The sequence below is a fragment of the Tasmannia lanceolata genome, unplaced genomic scaffold, assembly GCF_043159265.1.
Source record: "Tasmannia lanceolata isolate RefF3 unplaced genomic scaffold, GAP_Taslan_0.1 ptg000019l, whole genome shotgun sequence".
Classification (NCBI taxonomy): Eukaryota; Viridiplantae; Streptophyta; class Magnoliopsida; order Canellales; family Winteraceae; genus Tasmannia; species Tasmannia lanceolata.
The window spans coordinates 8,454,518-8,473,049 of record NW_027518696.1 but is presented as its reverse complement, the minus strand read 5'-3'; the positions used below and the strand labels follow the sequence as shown (position 1 = coordinate 8,473,049).

General features: G+C 38.7%; 1 protein-coding gene across 5 annotated transcripts; it reads right to left on the bottom strand.

Annotated features, from left to right (window-relative positions):
- Positions 1–125: 125 nt before the first annotated feature.
- LOC143853535 (uncharacterized) lies at positions 126–17,630 on the bottom strand. 5 transcript variants are annotated; one of them, XM_077363342.1, is made up of 5 exons: positions 17,450–17,630; positions 8,772–10,731; positions 8,370–8,667; positions 7,605–8,291; positions 126–718 (listed from the first exon to the last, which is right to left on the bottom strand). In XM_077363342.1, exons 2-5 carry the CDS (start codon positions 10,381–10,383, stop codon positions 679–681), a joined length of 2,637 nt encoding a protein of 878 aa, XP_077219457.1. In that variant the 5' UTR covers positions 10,384–10,731; positions 17,450–17,630; the 3' UTR covers positions 126–678. The 5 variants fall into 5 exon arrangements, with proteins under 5 accessions (XP_077219457.1, XP_077219456.1, XP_077219453.1 ...); XM_077363341.1 differs by lacking the exon at positions 126–718 and having other exon boundaries at positions 6,886–8,291; positions 8,772–9,596; positions 9,891–10,731; positions 17,450–17,629; XM_077363338.1 differs by lacking the exon at positions 126–718 and having other exon boundaries at positions 6,886–8,291; positions 8,772–10,403; positions 10,583–10,731; positions 17,450–17,628.
- Positions 17,631–18,532: the final 902 nt, after the last annotated feature.

Here is an 18,532-nt window from a genome sequence, read left to right as displayed (position 1 = left end):
CAAGACATCACCATTCTTAAGTTGCTTGAGAAGATATATAAACTTCTGTTCCCATCTTCGGAACTTCAATCGATTCTCAAAAACCAAAACAAACGGGGCCTTAAACGTAAATTTGAGCCCAATACTTTTGGCCACATATAGAGTGGGACTCGCTTAAAATATGAGCGTCATAGAAATAGCGATTCACATCTGTGGCCAAAGGAATTTTAGCAATGGCCGCTAACAATGGACTACATGTACCATTTTACAAAGCACAGATATATGCCAAATCATTAATTCTCTATCTAAGGGAATCACTGATTACTAATGAATATTGCATAGAACATTTGCATCTGTTGAATACGAACTTTCTTATGGTCTTCAAGTAGATGGAACTGGCCTAGGAGGCACTTGTAAATCTTCAATGCTTCCTTCCAACATTTTCACCACATCACACATCGAAGGTCGCTTTGCCGCATCCAGCTGTATACACCATAGACCCACTAAGATCATCTTTCTTGCGGCTCGTCCTCAGCCTCCATCGGAAATTCTCCAGTTCCAATGTCACCTTGTTGATTGTTGCGATCATAAATCCAATGCGGAAAATATATGTCACCAGCATTATCTACCCCTTCATCACAGTTCTTTCTTCCTCCAACCATTTCTAACACCATCATTCCGTAGCTATAAACATCCGACTTATATGAAACTCCTCCATAGTTCTGACAGATAAATTCTGGCTCGATATAACCAGCCGTCCCTCTAATACAAATTGGGTTGATATTTTCCATTGTTGGGCATCTCTTGGCTTGTCCAAAGTCAGAGATCTTTGGAAAAAGTTCTTGGTCTAGAAGAATATTGTGAGGCTTAATGTCAAAATGTATAATGTGTGCACTACATCCACGGTGTAAGTAATCGAGCCCTCGAGCAACACCAAGCACGATTTGGTATAGCTTTTCCCACCCCAAAGGTTGCAATGTTCTTGGTTTGATGAAATTTTCAAGAGACCCATTGGGCATGAACTCGTAGATGAGAGCACTTTTGGACCCTTCAAAACATAAGCCCAACAGACTAACAATATTAACATGGTCAGTCCTGCTGATGCTGGTGACTTCATTAAGGAATGCAACTCCATTACCCTTGCGTTCGCTCATGACCTGAACAGCGACCAGCCGGCCATCGGGAAGCTTACTCTTGAACACACGACCAAAGCTTCCTTCCCCCATTTTATCTTCGAAGGAGTTGGTCATTTTTTGGAGTTCTGAATATCTGTATCTTTTGAGAGCAAGGGACTCATAATTCTCTATAAAGGCCTCAACGTCTTGAGTCTTTCTTTTCTTCTTCCAGAAGATGATTAATGAGAGTACCCTTCTGCAGAAAAATGGAAACATCTCATTTTCAATTGGAAAATAAGGTGGAAATCCTGTAAAATCACAGAACACATATAGAAATATATGAAAATGATGGACCATTAAGATGAAACTTCTGAAAATGCTAAAATAGGCACAAATACACACTCGAAAACCTTCATAAAAGCAAAAAAAAACACTACCTAGTGGTATGTGTGATAATTCAATCTATACCACATTTCATATGTAATTCACATACACACATATACACACATAATACATACACCACATTTTGCTTCCAGTTCATATAAATATAATATGTATGAAACGTTCTAATCTAGTCTGCCATCAATACACTAAATGGAAAGGAAAGATATTTTTCTTTTTTTAAATTCTTTTAACATTTTATAAAAAATTAAAATAAAAACAGGGAGAAAATATAACATAAATTTTATGTATAACATGTCATTTTGCACATGCCTTCATTTTGTTTTGGTTTTTCTTAAAGTTTAATAATTTTTTATTTTTATAATAAAAATACAAATATTAGTCAAGATAAAAGACTACAACAGTATGATTTTTGTTATTTAAAAAATTTTCTTGTTTATTCTATTTTTTATAAGTTGTAAATATTATTTAATATTAAAAAAATATTTATTCTCTGATTTTTAAATAAAATAATTAACTTTCTAGGATTTAGGTTGGAGACTAAGTTCTGTTACAATATTTTCCTTTCCAAGATAAACAGGTTAGTAATAATAAGTATCTCTAATCTAGGAAATGATATCAGCAATCCTTGTTTTAATAATTGTGATCCTCTCTTCATCTTACCCTTTTCTAGGTAGCTATTATAGGTTGTTATAATTCCCAAAAGCTACCAAAAACCTCCAGTTTCCTTCCACCTTAAGACCTAACGGCTATTTTTCTTGTATTTGTTCTTTATTTTTGTTTTGTTTTGACCATCCGGTCATGGTTGTAGTCTTGGTTTCTTTTTAATAGAATCCTTTTGCCATTCAAAAAAAAATTACTAAAAAGCTACCAAAAGCTAATCGAGTAAGTGTTTGATAAAGTGAAGAGTATAATTATCAAAACAAGATACTAGTTTTCTTCTAGATTTGCTTTCTTATCGTGGATTCTAGCAGTCTTTTTTATGGCAAGCAGAATTCAGTTTCAAAGCCATAGCATACCTGTTTGGATGGTTTCTCTTATTAATTGTGTTCATCATCTGCTTCTGCCATTGCTTCTTCTGCTGATCCATCTGACGGCTTTCAAATTCATTTTCTTCCAAGTCGTCGTCGTCATCATCATCATCTTCTTCGTCATCTTTTTCTTCATCTTCTTTCAAAACTAAATCTACTTCACTTCCACCATCCATGGTTTGCATGCCTGAGATCCTTGTAAATGGTAGAGTCTCCTCCATTGTTAGAAGAAATGTTTCATTCATTATCGATAAACATGAAAAGGTTGCACCAGAACCCTGCTTAGCTACCAAAGAAAGAGAAAAGAAAGAAAAGCTAAGAGACTATTATTTTCAATAGTGAGCACATAAGCTTTCAATGCTGCTTTTAGTTACTTACCTTTATTCATCCCTGAATTCAGCCTTTCACTATTTTCTGTACTTCTGGATATTGCTTCGACGAAACTAACCCGATTTGATGGTAGCTGAGAAGAAGCCATAATGATTGCTTCATTATTCCCATCTTGATATTGAATTGTAGGATTTCTTTCAACGCACTTTGCCTGACTACATTCTCCCCCGACAGAATTCTGGAACATAGCCTTAGATATCCCACATTTCTCTTGGTAGGGGCAATCTTTTGCCAACTTGCTAGAAAACTTTAAGTCTACTGAATTGGCCAAGATCACTTCACAAACTGATTGTTGACCTCTTACGTTGGTAGAATGTGCAGTTTCGACTGGGGAATCAAGTTCTGATCTGCATTCCTCGGAGTAGTGGATCTCTATTTAAGTCTTCCAAATATGTTTGCCATTTGTATCTTGAACTTTTGCATTAAGATGATTGTAGCAAGGCTCTTCCTTGACTGAGGTTTGGGAAGCATCTTTGCATCCTCTATTTGCCTCGAGCAATTCAGAATTTTCCTTTTTATTGGGCCTGTTTATTTCAGCATTTGAGTTAATCAGTATAGAGCTTGTTGCATTATTATGAGAATTGCCTGTTATGGCATCGCATGTATTGAACTTGCAGACCATGGTTGAATGCCCTTGCTTGCTGCAGTTCAAACAGTATGAAGGTAACTTCTCATAGTATATATTTTGCCAAAAGCATCTTCCTCCAATTCCGATCCATACTCGACGAGGGAGCTTTTTTGAGAAGATTGACTTCCACGCAGACTCGTGCAACATTGGTTTGAGATAGAATTCTCGTCGAACCATCAATAGCAAGGGCGTTCCTAACTAAAGATGCTATAGAAAACAAGGCATCTTCTTGGAAGAAAACCAGAGGGAGAAAAGGGAGCGCAATCCAAACAGCAGCCGAAGAGGGTTCTCCTTGCGCCCATTGGAATTCAGGAGTCCATTTAAAAACCTTCATCAGATGGCCTTCAATCCACCATCTATTCCTGACCCAAATTCGGAGCATATCTGATATGTTATCTAATCGAATGAAGACATGGTGACGATCTAATAACGTAACGGAGCAGTTGCCTTTGAGTTTCCATTTCCTACCAACCCACTCTCTAATATGGGCTAAGCTTGGCCATGAATATGGGAACTTCCCAATAAGACAATACTTGAATTTCTCAGCATTTGAAGTGATAATAGATTCGTCAAAGTAAATTGCAGGCTCACCTCTGCAAACTGAAACCTTCGGATGAAACCCAGTTGTATTCTTCCGGTCCCCCACCTTTTCCCCATATATGTTGCTTTGATTCTTTTGATCATTGGCCACAGAATAAACATCGCTAGAGGAGAAATGCTTTGATACAAAACTCAATTGACATTCATTGCTTGGATTCCTTTGGAGCTCTTTGAGAATCTCCCTGTTATCCTAAGCCTTCCTATCATTGGCTTCAAGAGGACTATCTCTTGAATTAGGATAATCAGCAACAGAAGGATCATGTGAGCTTGCTTCTTGATGATCAAATGCAAGAAGTTGTGGGTGATTGTTATCAGCAGTTTGGTTGGTGGAAAAAAAAGTTCGAAGGATCCACTGCTTACTGGTTCCTTTTCATTCTCATCAGTAATTGGTCTCCATTGCTCTCTGCTTCTTCCTCCACGTGGGTTTCTTCATGGATTTTGAAGCTCACGTCACCCCTTAAAACTCCCATAATACAATATCCATTTTACTAGAGATTGGTTGATCGATTGTAACATCTCCCACAGGAAAACACCCACCAATCCTTTCATCTTTCCATTAATACTCTGCTGGTTTCATACTCTTTTCCTGGGCGTAGTGAAGATGAACAAACTTAGGCGTGTTCTTTCTCAATTCTATCGTTGTTCCTATGTCGAAAGTGTTGTTTTGTCCTTATTTCTCATTAGTCTCTGTTCTTGAGAGCAAGGTTTTAAATTTCAGTTTCGGTACCTATTTCGGACCCCACTGAAATCCGAAATTTTGGTCCGAAATTTGGTATTAAGAAATTCCGAAATTTTGGAACATTTTTTTTTTTTTTTTAAATTCTGTTTTCTCGAAATTTCGGACTGAAATTATAGAAATTTCCCACCGAAATCCGAAATTTTGGATTTCGGTCGAAATTTAAAACCATGCTTGAGAGTTTAGTTTCTTTGAAATAAGAGAAGTCTGTTACAAAGCGAAGTCTACAAGGCTGTAAGTAATTCCCGCGAAACTACATAAACTCTCTCTCTCTCTCTCTCTCTCTCTCTCAAATGAACGTTTGGAACATCCTATGGAGCGGACCTTGAAAATGCATACATGTCCATGCAGAGACCATATAAGAACTCTTGTTTTGTATACTTAAAACACTCATGCCATGGCCTTCACCATTGAGATGCTATTTTTTAATATTACGAAAAGTTAAAGTCATTTTCAGCAAAGAATTATTGATTTTAATCTCGTAAACCTTTGTAGAGGAACCAATGTCTGTTTTCCCATTACTTATAAAACTCTGGTTTTATGAGTTCCACTTTTTTAATATTAGATAATCTCTTTTGAGACTTCGTCAAATAAAAAAAGGGACAAGTGCCACTTCATAGAAATTGACCTAAGCACTACGACATGTTAAATTTCTATACATTAATAGATGAAGAGGAATGATAGAATGAAGGCGCCCTTGCAAGAATAGCTCTAAGGGCCCCTATCGGTGGATTTTTGTAAAGTGAAGCACCGAAAAAGTGGAATGCGCCTAAAAAGTGGAAAACGTGCTGACTTTGCAAAAATCCACCAATAGGGGCGCCCTTGGAGCTGATTTTTGCAAGGGCGCCCTTCATTCTATCATTCTTCTAATAGGAAAATATCCTGGTGTTTTTATTAAGTGAGCAATTGCTCGTTCGAGTTGACTCAAGCCGACCCACTTTCAAGTCTAGTTGAGTTATTGAGTTTTGAACAATATAATAGGAAAACACTTCTAAAACGGAATCCCTTCACGAAAATAAAGACAGAATAGTATGCCCCATCGATTTGGTTGCTTTTTGTATGTCTCGCGCCACAATATTTTTGGGGTATGCACACGTGTCACGATAGAGGATCCCCTGCTTTTTTTCCAGCACTTCCCTTCTTCTCTCTGCCCTCCTTGTTATTGCCAAGCAGTCACTTTGAAAACCTATCATTGACTACTCTAGGCTAGCGCCATCGAGGAATAGCTATCCCCATATCGAATTGACGGTTTGGATCATCCTATAGTGCGGGCCATACCATACTTTTAATAAAGTGAGGAGTGCCCTCATCAAAATACAGCAGTGCTGATAACATTTCCCTTTTTTTTAATGAAAAAATGGCAATTTTAGTACAGAAATATATCATTTACATACACATAGCAGTAGCAGTTAATTTCAAAACTTTGAATGAGCACTTGGCCTTTTTTTGAAAGAAAAAATGAATCCACAAAGCCCCGTCATAGGCCGATACAAGAAGTTATTCAAACTAAATCCTCTACATTCTACTAAGAACAGTAGAATTTACAGTATACATGAGCATTTGCAGATTATTACCATCGATAATTATCTCTTCTCTTCGTCAACTGCCTGATTAGTTCTTATGTCGAGATTTAAAAAGAACTGTTTACAATCGTGGCATCGTTCATGTATCACTGTATGAAAAAATAGGATATTCCATGCTCTCAGTCTCAGGCATCCTATAGACCATACCAAATGGCCATTTTTTCTTTGCTGACAAACAACCAATCATGTTTCATCACTCTAGATTACAAAGCAGAAAAATTCCTAAAATAATACTTGAACAGTATCGTTAATAAGCATGGAGGCAACTATTAGCTGTGGAATTGCCTTTATTTTTTCGTGCTGTGGTGGAACCCAATTTAGTTTTAATAACTGACATTTTTCAGAAAGCATTTTTATCAAGCAGAATTAAAACAATCAATCAAAAAGTTGTTCCGGATAGTACAATTACTAACAGATTAACTAAACTAACACCAGATTCACCCGAGGTTAATAGATGTTAAGTTTTAAATATCACAAGTTGCTATCAATTTTAATACCCTGCCTGGTATAAAATATTTAAGCGGAGTAATAACAGTAAATCCATCATCTGAAGTAATGAGACAAACCTGGCTTTATTGCTCGTATTCCGTTGCCATCATCAACCTATCAAAGAGAAGGCCCGGGCTACCGTAGTTTTACCAGTGTTCTTTGATTCATCAATGCAGGAGAATAGAAAACATCCCAACTGTCCATTCAGACTGATGGTCGTTTTACCAATGTTCTTTCACCAAAACAAGCGCTTTCTGTGACCACTCAAATTGCTATGATTAAATGTCCTCGGAGCTGTTGGTAAATTCATTTACGTCAGTCCCATCATCACAATGCTCCTGTAATTGGAGCACAAATTCAAGATTCCACAACACATCTCCCATTGCAGGTCTGTCAATGCCGCAGTCGGACAAACATTTCTCAGCTGTGTCTACAAACTTCCTGAGGCTCCTGGGATTGATCTTTCCTTTGAGACAAGGATCGATAATATTCTCAATGGTTCCTTCATTTTTGCTATACACAGCCCACTCTGCAAGATTAACCTGTTTACTATCTAGTGTTGGATCAACCGCAGGCCGTGCACACAAGACCTCGAAAAGAACAACACCAAACGAATAAACATCAGATTTCACTGTCAGCTGCTGTCTTCTGAAATACTCAGGATCCAGATATCCAAAACTCCCTTTGACGGCTGTACTAACATGGGTATAACTGCGATCTACATGCATTTTCGACAGCCCTAAATCACAAAGTTTAGCAACCCAGTTCTCATCCAGGAGAATGTTCGTAGTCTTCACATCCCTGTGAATGATTGGATACCTAATACCCGTATGGAGGTAGTGTAGGCCCCTTGCAGCTTCAATGCAAATCTCCAACCTCTGCTTCCATGAGAGAGGAGGCTTGTTGCAGTTATACAGATGCTGCCTTAGATTTCCACACGCCATGTACTCATAAACCAAGATCATCTCATTCCTTTCATCACAGTAGCCAATCAGCGGAACCAAATTCTTGTACCTTAGCGTACAAAGCATTTCAATTTCCGTCTGGAACTCTTGAAGACCTTGTTGTGAAGATGGGTTTCCTCTTTTAATAGCAACTGTAGTCCCTCCAATAACTCCTTTATACACCGTCCCAAAGCCTCCACATCCAATAACAAAGGCACTGTCGAAGTTATTTGTACCTTGTTTTATCTCAGCAAATGAGATGGCAATACCAAGATATCTTGGATTCTCATGAAATGCCTCCACGCTTTGATCGTCCACTGCTATTGCCTCAAGAAATTGTGTATTCTCTGCTTTCTTCTTCCAAAAGAAGATTGACTTGTTGAACAACCGTTTCCTGCGTAGAATGAACAAGGTCAGAACCCTTTGTCCATTCGAACAAAACTTTCAGTAACTTATACCTATGTAAGCATACCTTCTAGGAGTTTTCTTTCCCTGGTTTCGCTTATTTGTGATATTCATCATCTCCGTGAAAACCCGTGTGGATTCTTGTGACTGCTCAAGCAGCTGTGGACAGCTTTTAAATTCCTTCTCGCCCAAGTCTTCCTCTTCTCCTTTTTCCAAAAGGCATTGAGTATTTTCTTCATTTCTGTCGTTCGCAGTCTGCTTATTCAAGGTTTTTGAAAACCTTGGATCGTCTTTTGTTATTTGAATGAATGTTTCATTCATTATCGATAAACTGGTAAAGGTCCCGCCAAACTGCACTTTGCCTGCTAAAGGGGAAAAAGAGAGAGAGGAAAAACAAGTGAATCTGAAAAACTTGGTCCAGTGGTCAGAACAAATGAACATACTATGCTGATCTCATTTACTTTCTTACCCTTCTTCTTGTGTGATTCAACTTTCTTACAATCTTCATAATATTTTTCTATTGCTGCTGCAAGAGTGACTCGATTTGATGGTGGTTGAGAAGAAGCCTCTATGATAGGCTGCATGTTTCCTTCATTATCTGAAATTGTTTGACAAGCTTGAGCAAGCTTAGCCTGGCTATTTTCTCTCTCCGTAGAAGAGACAAAAGCCTCCGATTCCCTGCATTCCCCTTCTGAGTGCCCATCTTCTTTATTTTCAGAATTTGTTGTCATTTCTTCATAATTAGCTGTCACACCATCCGCATCTGAAGCCTCTATGATATGCTTCGTGTTTCCTTCATTATCTGAAATTGTTTGGGAAGCTTGAGCATGCTTAGACAGGCTATTTTCTACCTCCGTAGGAGAGACAAAAGCCTTTAATTCCTTGTAATCCTCTTCAGAGTGCCCATCTTTTTTATTTTCAGACTTTTTTGTCTTTTCTTGATAATTAGCTGTCACACCATCTTTTGTATTGAAGCTACAAATCTTTGCAGAATGTCCTCGCTGATGACAATTCGAACAGTACGAAGGCAGCTTCTCATAGTGTATATCTTGCCAGAATCCTCTTCCTCCCACTACAATCCATATTCGATGAGGTAGCTCCTTCAAAAGATCGACTTCCACACAGACTCGTGCAACATTGGTTCGGGATAGAATTCTTGTTGGAAGATCAATTGTGAGGACTCTTCCAACTAGAGATGCTATATCAGTCAACAAATCTTCTTGGAAGAAAACCACACGAAGGTAAGGGAGTGCAATCCAAACAGGGGCCAAAGAGGGTTCTCCTTGTCCTTGCGCTGGATGGAAATCAGGAGTCCATTTAAAAACCTTCATCAGATGGCCTTTAATAAACCATCTACCTCTCATCCATATATAAAGCATATCAGATACATTGTCTAACCTAATGAAAACATGGCGATGATCTAGTAAGGTAACGGAGCAACTGCCTATGAGTTTCCATTCCTTACCTAACCATTCTCTGATCTGGATCAATCCTGGCCATGAGCGAGGAAACCTCCCCACAAGGCAATATTTGAATTTCTCAGCATTTTCATTGATAGCAGACTCATCGAAATAAATTGCGGGCTCACCTTTGTAAACAGAAATATTCCTCGGTGGAATCTTAAACGCATTCCTCTGATCCTCTGTTTCCTTCCTATAACATTCATTACTTCGATTTCCTCTGACAGCATCCGCATAGGATAAGGGTGGTCGAGTTTCTGAAGGCTTTGGATGGTTTAATACAGAAGAAAATTCAGATGCAGAATTCTGCTGATCCTCTATTCGTTTTTGACACCCATTGCTTGAATTCCTCTTTTGAGTTTTAAGAATCCGCTGATTTGATGAAGGTTTTGAATCATTGCCGAAAGGAGGAATATTTTTAGGATCTGGGTTTCTAGATCTTGTATTTTCATGATGAGATATGGTGGCGTTTTTGTTATCTGAATAGAAGGATCGAATCACCCACTTTTTAGTGGACTCATTTCCATTTTGACTGACTGGTTTCCACTGTAAGTCCTTCTCCATAGAGCGCTTCTTCTGGAATTTCCCAGCCCCACCCCTGATTCCATGAATCTCTTCCATGGCGTGAAAATCAAAACATCCTATTTGAAACAAACAAAAAATTAAGATGTAAGATTTGAGATTTAAAGATGATCAAACACAAAGTTAACTAATGGATATAATATAGATTAATGCATAAACAAGATATAAAGGATTAAATGAATATTCAATAAAATAAAATAAATAAATATGAAGGAATATGTAAAAGAAAAGTAAGAACTTCTGCGGTCCTTGTGATTCTGACATTCGATCGTTCATCACGAACCAGACGCAAACGAAGGAGAAGCAGATGAGGGTGTGCCACGAAGGCTCTGTGCGGAGATCGTGGGAAGATGCCGAAAATGCCAGCAATTGATGTGATGTCCCGGCCTAAAAGTAAGTGCAAGATGACGAAATTGTAAAGAAAATATGGAACTTTGCCTTTGCGAGAAATGAAAAAACAAAAAATAATAAAGGGAGTGTGGTGAGAGAGGAGTAGTGACTTTTTTTTTTAATTTGTTCTGGAGAGTGTGGAAGGGAAAAAGAAACTACTTCTTGTCGTCTTTTTTTATAGAGAAAGTGGGAGCTTGAGGAGAAGATTTTGTGTTGTAGTAATTGAATGAGAGAGAGAGAGAGAGAGAGAGTAGTCTTGAGGGAAGAAACTTTTCTCTCTTTTTGTAGAAGATTGAGAGAGAAAGTGGTGGTTACTGGTTAGAAAGTGAAAAAAGTAGAAGTTTTTCCTTTTTTGGCATTTTTGTCGAAGATGGGAAATGGATGGATGCAACAAAGGGAAAGATTCCTATACCTTTGTTTATTATTATTTGTGTGTCTTTTTCATTTAGGCCTGTTTGGATTGCAGGAAAAGTATTTCTTGAGGGAAAAAAATTCTAGGGATTTTTTTATTCCCACAATTTAGAGGAAACTTATAAAGGGATATCGTTATAAATTAAAGGTCCCCGTAAATAAAACTTCTACTGTGGAGGTTCATGTTACTTTTTTCATGTGTATTCAAACAATGGACAAGCATGTAATTTTAGAAAAGTTTTCTTCTCCAAACTTTTCCAGAAAATTCCGCGTATCCAAACAGGGTATGGGAAGAGATAAAGATATTTTTGCTGCTAAAAATGGGGGAGAGAGAAAGAAAAGAAGGATTTGTTGCTAATAAAAGAGAGACATTTGAATGAAAATGGAGAAAGAAAAACATGATTGTCTTCTAACAATGTAAGAAGATTTTGAATGTAACTTAGGTATAAAAGGGGAAAAGGATATCTTTAATATAATTTAATATATGTAAGATTTTTTTTTATTTAAATAAACTCTCTTTTAAAAAAAATAAAATTAGGTGTTTACATTTGCCCGTCTTTGTCACTTGTTATATGTAATAAGGGGCAACGAAGTAAACACATGAATAAAATGGAGGTTTTAGTTTTGAATAAGATGGGGTTAGAAGAAAGGACGCCTAAAGGATGCCCCTCTTGGATGCCCCATGTGGAAACATGGGGTACCCAAGAGGCAAGTAAGACAATGGAGCATCTTCTTTTACGTTGCAAGAGTGCTCCGAAGGTCAAGGGAGAGACTGCATCATAGTTACCGGATTCGCCATCCACCCTTCGACCCGCGATCCGGGGTCGCACGATCCCAAACGTGGTTCGCTAGCGACCCAGATCGCAAAAAAATGACGACCCGCGGCGACTCGCGGGAGAGAAAGAGATAGATGTATATAGAGTAAGGGAGAGATGGAGAGAGAGCTACGAATTTTATATATTTTGGGTTGGATTGGAACTAGAGCTTTCTTTTTGAAAAAAAATATGTTGGGCATACATGAGGTTTTTTATTTTGTTTATTAAATGGATGTAGTATGGACTATGGAAGGATATTCATATATTCCAACAGGAACTTTCTTTTTGAAAAATATATACGACATAAATGAGGATTTTATATTTTGTGTATTAAATGTATGTAGTATGTACTATGGAATGATATTCTTGTAAAAATATATACAATTATATGTGTGTGTAGAGAGAGAGTGTGTGTGAGTCCGAATTAGCGCTCCAAACTGACTGCGACCTCGAATAGTGAACCAACATAGCATACCCTCATCGTACCGCATACCGGGCTACCATCGTACCACGTATCCGTTCCCGTACCACATACCTGAACGAACCGCGTTCCAGGTAACATTGGACTGCATCCCTTTCCTTCGGTGGCTCTTTATGTTTCCCAAGGATAGCAGTAGCTGGGGAAAAGCCCGCTTTCTTCGCTCCGCGAATAAGAGATAAACTCAGAGGAAAAAACATGTTCTCTCTTTGTGAGGTCTGAAAGTGGAAAACTCACTTTTCCGGTTCGGCCATAAGGATCGGGCACCCATATTCTCGGACCATACAAGCCTATTACGTGAAATGCGCCAAACCCAAAGCAAGCCACCTCTATTAGTAAGTAGAGGAGCTTAGTACTCGGTTGGTCCAAAGAAATTCCCTCTTCCAGGGAAAGGCAAAAAAAATCAAGGAAAAGAGAATTGTTTGAGGCTTGTTTCACTCCTTTTATCATTATGAACCTAGTTTCTCCGTCAAGGGAAGAAGCCCTTAAAATCTTTCTAAGGTTTGATATGAGTTGGGTTTTCCATGCCAAGCTGGCAGACCTTATTAGTGTTTGGTCTCTCTCCCCCTGGAGGAAGAAAGGAAAGATCCTTTGGAATTTGTCGACGTTGGCACCGATCTAGACGTTGTGGAAGGAAAGAAATACTAGACTATTTAAAGGTAACCATTTCTTGGGCTAGATCTCTTCCTAAGTTTAGATTTATCTTGGCTTATGACTTGTGGTATAGTTGGAGGGAGATTTGCTTCAGTGGTGATATTTCTAACATGGGTGGGCCCCAATGGAGCCCACCTCCCCATGGATTTCTTAAATCCAATTTTGACGGATCCTACATGAGCATCCCTGGCCTCTCATGGATTGGTCTACTTAGAAATGAAGAGGGGGCGACGATTTGGGCCTTCTAGGAATGTATCTAAGGTTATTGTAGAGGGTGACTCACTTAATGCTATCGGGTGGTGGGTAGCAAGTTCTTCCCTTGGAGATTCACCTGTTGGATTGATGAGATTAGGGACCGTATTGGAGGATCAAAGGTTTATTTTCACCATGTTACAAGATCCGCTAATAAATATGTAGATAAACTAGCTAGGGACGGAGCAGTGACGCAGGATCTAGATTTTTATTTTATTTTTTACCCCCTTAGAGGCTTGTTTTGATTGTCTCTTTTCTTTCACTGCTCAAGTGATTTTTTCTGTTTAGCTGACTAACTCGGTCGGCATTGTATTCTCTTCTCTTCTTATTAATGATAACTTTGCCAATAAAAAAAAACATGGGGTACACAAGAAGAATAGGCTAAAAAATAATATAAAGTGAAAGGAATGGTTGATAGGCAATGTTAATAGAGTGAAAATGAAAAGAAAAGGGTATGGGGAAACAACATCTACTAGTATCCGATGAATTGTGATCTTCAGCTGATTTGACAAGCATTAAAGGTGAGAACAATTATGAGAATTGTCTCTTTCTTTTGTACTTGCATTGTAAATGCCATAATGATAACGAGAGAATTGAATCGGAAAAGTATATGATAATGACAAAAATGAATTGCAAAAGTAAAATATATTCTTAGAGATATTTGAATTGTTACTAAATTGAGTGGATCTTCCATATCTCTCCCATATGTCATGTGCTTGATTGAAGATCTTTTCCATTAATGTATATATTCCTTATATATCTCTTCCTCATATCACTTGATTGTATCCCTTAATTAGATTTCCTTCAATGTATATTCCTCCCTTATGTTACGGGAGAGTTACATTTCCCATTGTATATTTCTCCCTTGTGTCACGGGAGTCAGTTACATATCTTTTTGTATTTATATGGATTCTTTACATAGTGAAAATTGAGAATCTCTCCAAATCAATTATCATATATGGAGTAGAAGAACTTTGATTATGCAAAGGCAAACTTATCAAGCACATGATGAAAAGTTTAATAAGTGTATAAGTGAAAGGAGTTGAATTGACGAAAGAATGCAAGTATATGTTAGTGATTTTGGATTTTCAAAATCATATGTTTTGCATATTTTAGTGTTTTGGAAAATATTTTATCAAAAGCGTTTGGGAAAAAGAAAATATTTTATTGGAAAGATTTGCTTTTACAAAAGGATGTAGAAGTGTAGTTGAAAAGATAGTCTCGTACCGGATGAGAGAAAAGAAAGAGAAGAGCTTATAAAGCACTACACTTTTCTATTACTTGTTTGATTGCACATTGGGTTAAACCCATGGTTGGACCCGCGGGACGGTGCAACGCACCGTTCGCACACGCGCACGCGCGCGCGCGTGCGGCGTGGGCAATGGGCTATAGGGCGCATAGTGACGCTTTATTGGCGCTTTTTTAGGCGCACTTCGCACGTACGCAACGTCGCGAGGAGCGATTGGAGCCTTTACTTTTTCCAGATTTAATCTGCACCGTTGGATCAAGATGAAGGTGGACCGGTTGGATGGGTGTGGGCCAAATGGTTCGTAGGCCCATCAAGCCGACCGGTTGGGTTGGGCTTCGGTTCGGGCCTAACGGTTGGCCCAACGGGCCCATAACTCCAACGGTCAAAGGGTGTGATCAAATGGGTTGTGTCCCTTCCCCCAACGGTCAAGTGCCAAGGGGGTGCGCTCCACACCATAGATAGTTGATCTAACGATGACTGGGTTGGAGAGAGGTTTTACTCAAACCAACCAACAGTCACATCTAAGATCGATCAGGACCGTTCAATATCAATGGGTGCGATCTAACGGTCAGATTTCAAACATTCTGGAAAGGTGCCCTGTAGAGGTGTTTTTCACACTGAAAAGACACCAGGTGGTTTATAAAATGTGCAGAATTCGGTCATTTCATATAGAAATCGAATTGGCAATTCTGACAGACTTTACACTCTCTTCTACACTCCTACAAAAATCCACAAGTATTTCTACATACTGTTTTTCTTTTGTTTACTGTTCTAGATACTGTTTTTCTGTAGAAATAGAATCTAGATATTTCTCTAAGGCTTGAAATTTCAGAAGGGCATTTCGGGTTTGATTCCGCTAGTGCTACGCGTCATCAAACATTAGTAGGGCTTCCCTACTAGGCTTCATTGTATCTTGGAGGCAATTCGCGGATCCCCTTTGCACACTACTAGTGGGGGCGAATCTTGTCTTAAGGAAAGTGATATCACGCCTTGAAGCAACAAGTTTCTGTTTTCTATCATCAACAGTACCCTCAACAAGTTTTTCCAACAGTATATAGTGAGAACAAGTAAAAAAATGTGATATTTATAGGAAAGGGAAAAAAATTAAAAGCGGATTGCCCCAAATTACACGGGAGGTGAAAATTATGAGTAATGAGATTAGAAGTACAGAAGAGCAAATGTTTGCATGGTGGTGTATTCTATATTATCTAAAAGTTAATAAGACAAAAGTGTGCAATGTAAAGATAAAAGGAGAGGAAGAATCATATATGTGAGAAAGCTTTAAAGAAAAAGAAGATTAAGATTAAAGTTTAGATGGTATGGCATTAATGTTTGAGGCAAAGTGGCACTTAAGGTCGTACCAGACCATATCGAAGGCAACATGGTAGTTTGGGTCGTACCAGACCATATCGAGGAACAAAAAGTGTGTGCATTATGGTCGCACGAGGGAGGATTGGAGTAGGTGGAGGAGAGGAATCTTATGAGTTGGTCATTGATTATGCTGGGTAGCTTGTGTGTGGGAAGGTTGTGAAGTAAGCGAGGATTGTGATGGTAAAGGATGAGAGGAGGGTGAAGGCATTGTTGACGAGTGATGGTAGTAGGGTTAGGTTGTGATATTATGAATGGAGTGATGCCTATTGTGAGATCCCACATCGGAAAGGGAGGGAAAGAAATTGGGCTGTATATGTGGTTTCCTCTCTCAATGTGCACACGTGTTTTCTGCGGGGAAAACAAAACCGAGGGATGGGTTGCAACCCCGAACTAGACAATATCTGCACGGTGTGGGGCTGGGGCATTACATATTGGTATCAAAGCCATACCCACCATCTAGTACGGTGTGCCAACGGGTAAGCTGGGCCCTAAGGGGTGCATCCCAGCAAGGACGATGTACCCTAAGCGGGTGGATTGGGAGATCCCACATTGGAAAGGAAGGGAAAGAAACTGGGCTATATGTGGTTTCCTCTCTCCATGTGTAGACGCGTTTTCTGCGCTGGGGCGGGTTGGAACCCGGAACCGGACATTATCTGCATGATGTGGGGCCGGGACGTTACACCTATGTGGTTGGGGCAATTAAGAGTTGATTTTGAGCTTGTGTGGGTGCGAGAGAGGTCCCACCCGACGTGCCAGATTGAAAAATTAAAATGTAAGATTTGAGATTTAAAGATGATCAAATACGAAGTTAACCAATGGATGCAATAAAGATTATTGCATAAACAAGATATAAAGGATTAAACAAATATTCAATAAAATAAAATAAATAAATATAAATGGATGGTCGTGCAGTAACATTAAGGCCTAATTGTAGGCCCCACTCATATTTTTCAAAATGAAGTGTATCGCCCATACCATAGGATGATCCAAGCCGTCCATTTGATGGGGCCACAAGGTAGATAGGTTGTGCCCCCAAAATCATTTCCATAGGATGATCGCAACCCTCAGATCTATAGAGGTTTCCATAATATGCAGTTTCTCTTTAGATCGGAGGGCTAGGATCATCTCGTGGAAATGATTTTTTCGGAAGTAACCTATTTATGATGTGGCCCATCAAATGGACGGTTTGGATAATCATATGGTGTGGGCGGTACTGTTCATTTTGAAAATCATGGGTGGGGCCTACGTTGCTCAAAGTTTTAAACAAATTAATTGTTGATCCCACGAACCTCTCTGTTGGAGGGGATGAGAATATCACTGCCCTTTAAATTTAGTTGTGTAACTATTTAAGATCTCCAGGAACCAAACCTCATATTTTGTTTTGGTTTGTTTTCGGATCAAATGGCAAGATTGTTTGCAAATATCCCATACCAAGCACAAAACAAAATCTCCATAGAAACTCTAAAGGATATCAGGATCACTTACTTGAGACCTTGATGCTAGCTTTTCCGAATTACTATTTCCCCAATCTCTTCTCCTAAGCTCTAAATTCTCCGAACCCCAAGTGGAGTTTCGCCTCTATATCATCTTCTTCCATGTTAAAAAGGCTTCTGTATCAATTAGAAAGAAATTAAAGTCCTGAGAAATCGACCAGAAATGGAGATGAAGGAGAAAGGAAAGCAGATTATAACATAAGAAAAATACCAAAAGTCATTAGCCTGTCGACAAAGAAAGCAGATTATAACGTATAAAAATTAAAGGTGGTTTGAAAGAAAGAAGGATCTCGAATAAAACGAAGTTGTTCCTATAATTGGTGGAAACGAACATAAAAAAAGATTCTGGTCCCACTGTTTCACCAATGGGAAGGGACCAAATTATCCATATGTGGAGCTCTAGCCTCTATCACTGGCCTTCATAGTTAGGACTTATAGATTGTCTGCCATGAACTTGGGGAAGTGATATATTCTCCCCCTTTTCTTCCCCGGGCCACCCCTTAGTGTATTTTATGACTACTTTTTTACACTATAAGGGGGTGTTAGTGAAGAAAAGGGATTGAATATATCACTTCTCTGGAACGGGTTCAGTCCAAATCATACAATGGAACCTGGTCTTATACTAAATGGAGTTCCCATCATCTCGATCAGGGCTCACGACCATGATCGACTAGCGGTGGCCAACAAGATGAATGGTCTTGATGGGAATCATGGATCAGGGACCATATAGAAAAAAACCCTAATTATGTTCCTCTCTCTTTTAATGTCTTGCTCCCATTTATATAAATGGGATCTGGATTAGGTCTCCCAATGCATCACACTCCTAATTATCCTTAAGCACGATAATTTGGAATGAATACTGTCAGCAAATGAGCAGTAACATTTTCTTGATCTCCTGAATTTTATTTAAATCACCATCGTTAATCTAGGAATTCTGAGATCAAGAATGGGGGAAAATTTTTATTTCTATAATTTGGAATGAATACTGTCAGCAAATGAGCAGTAACTAGATTGCTGAAGATATCAGCCAAATGCGTAGACGAATGCACGCGCATACTGCTAACTAGCCATTTCG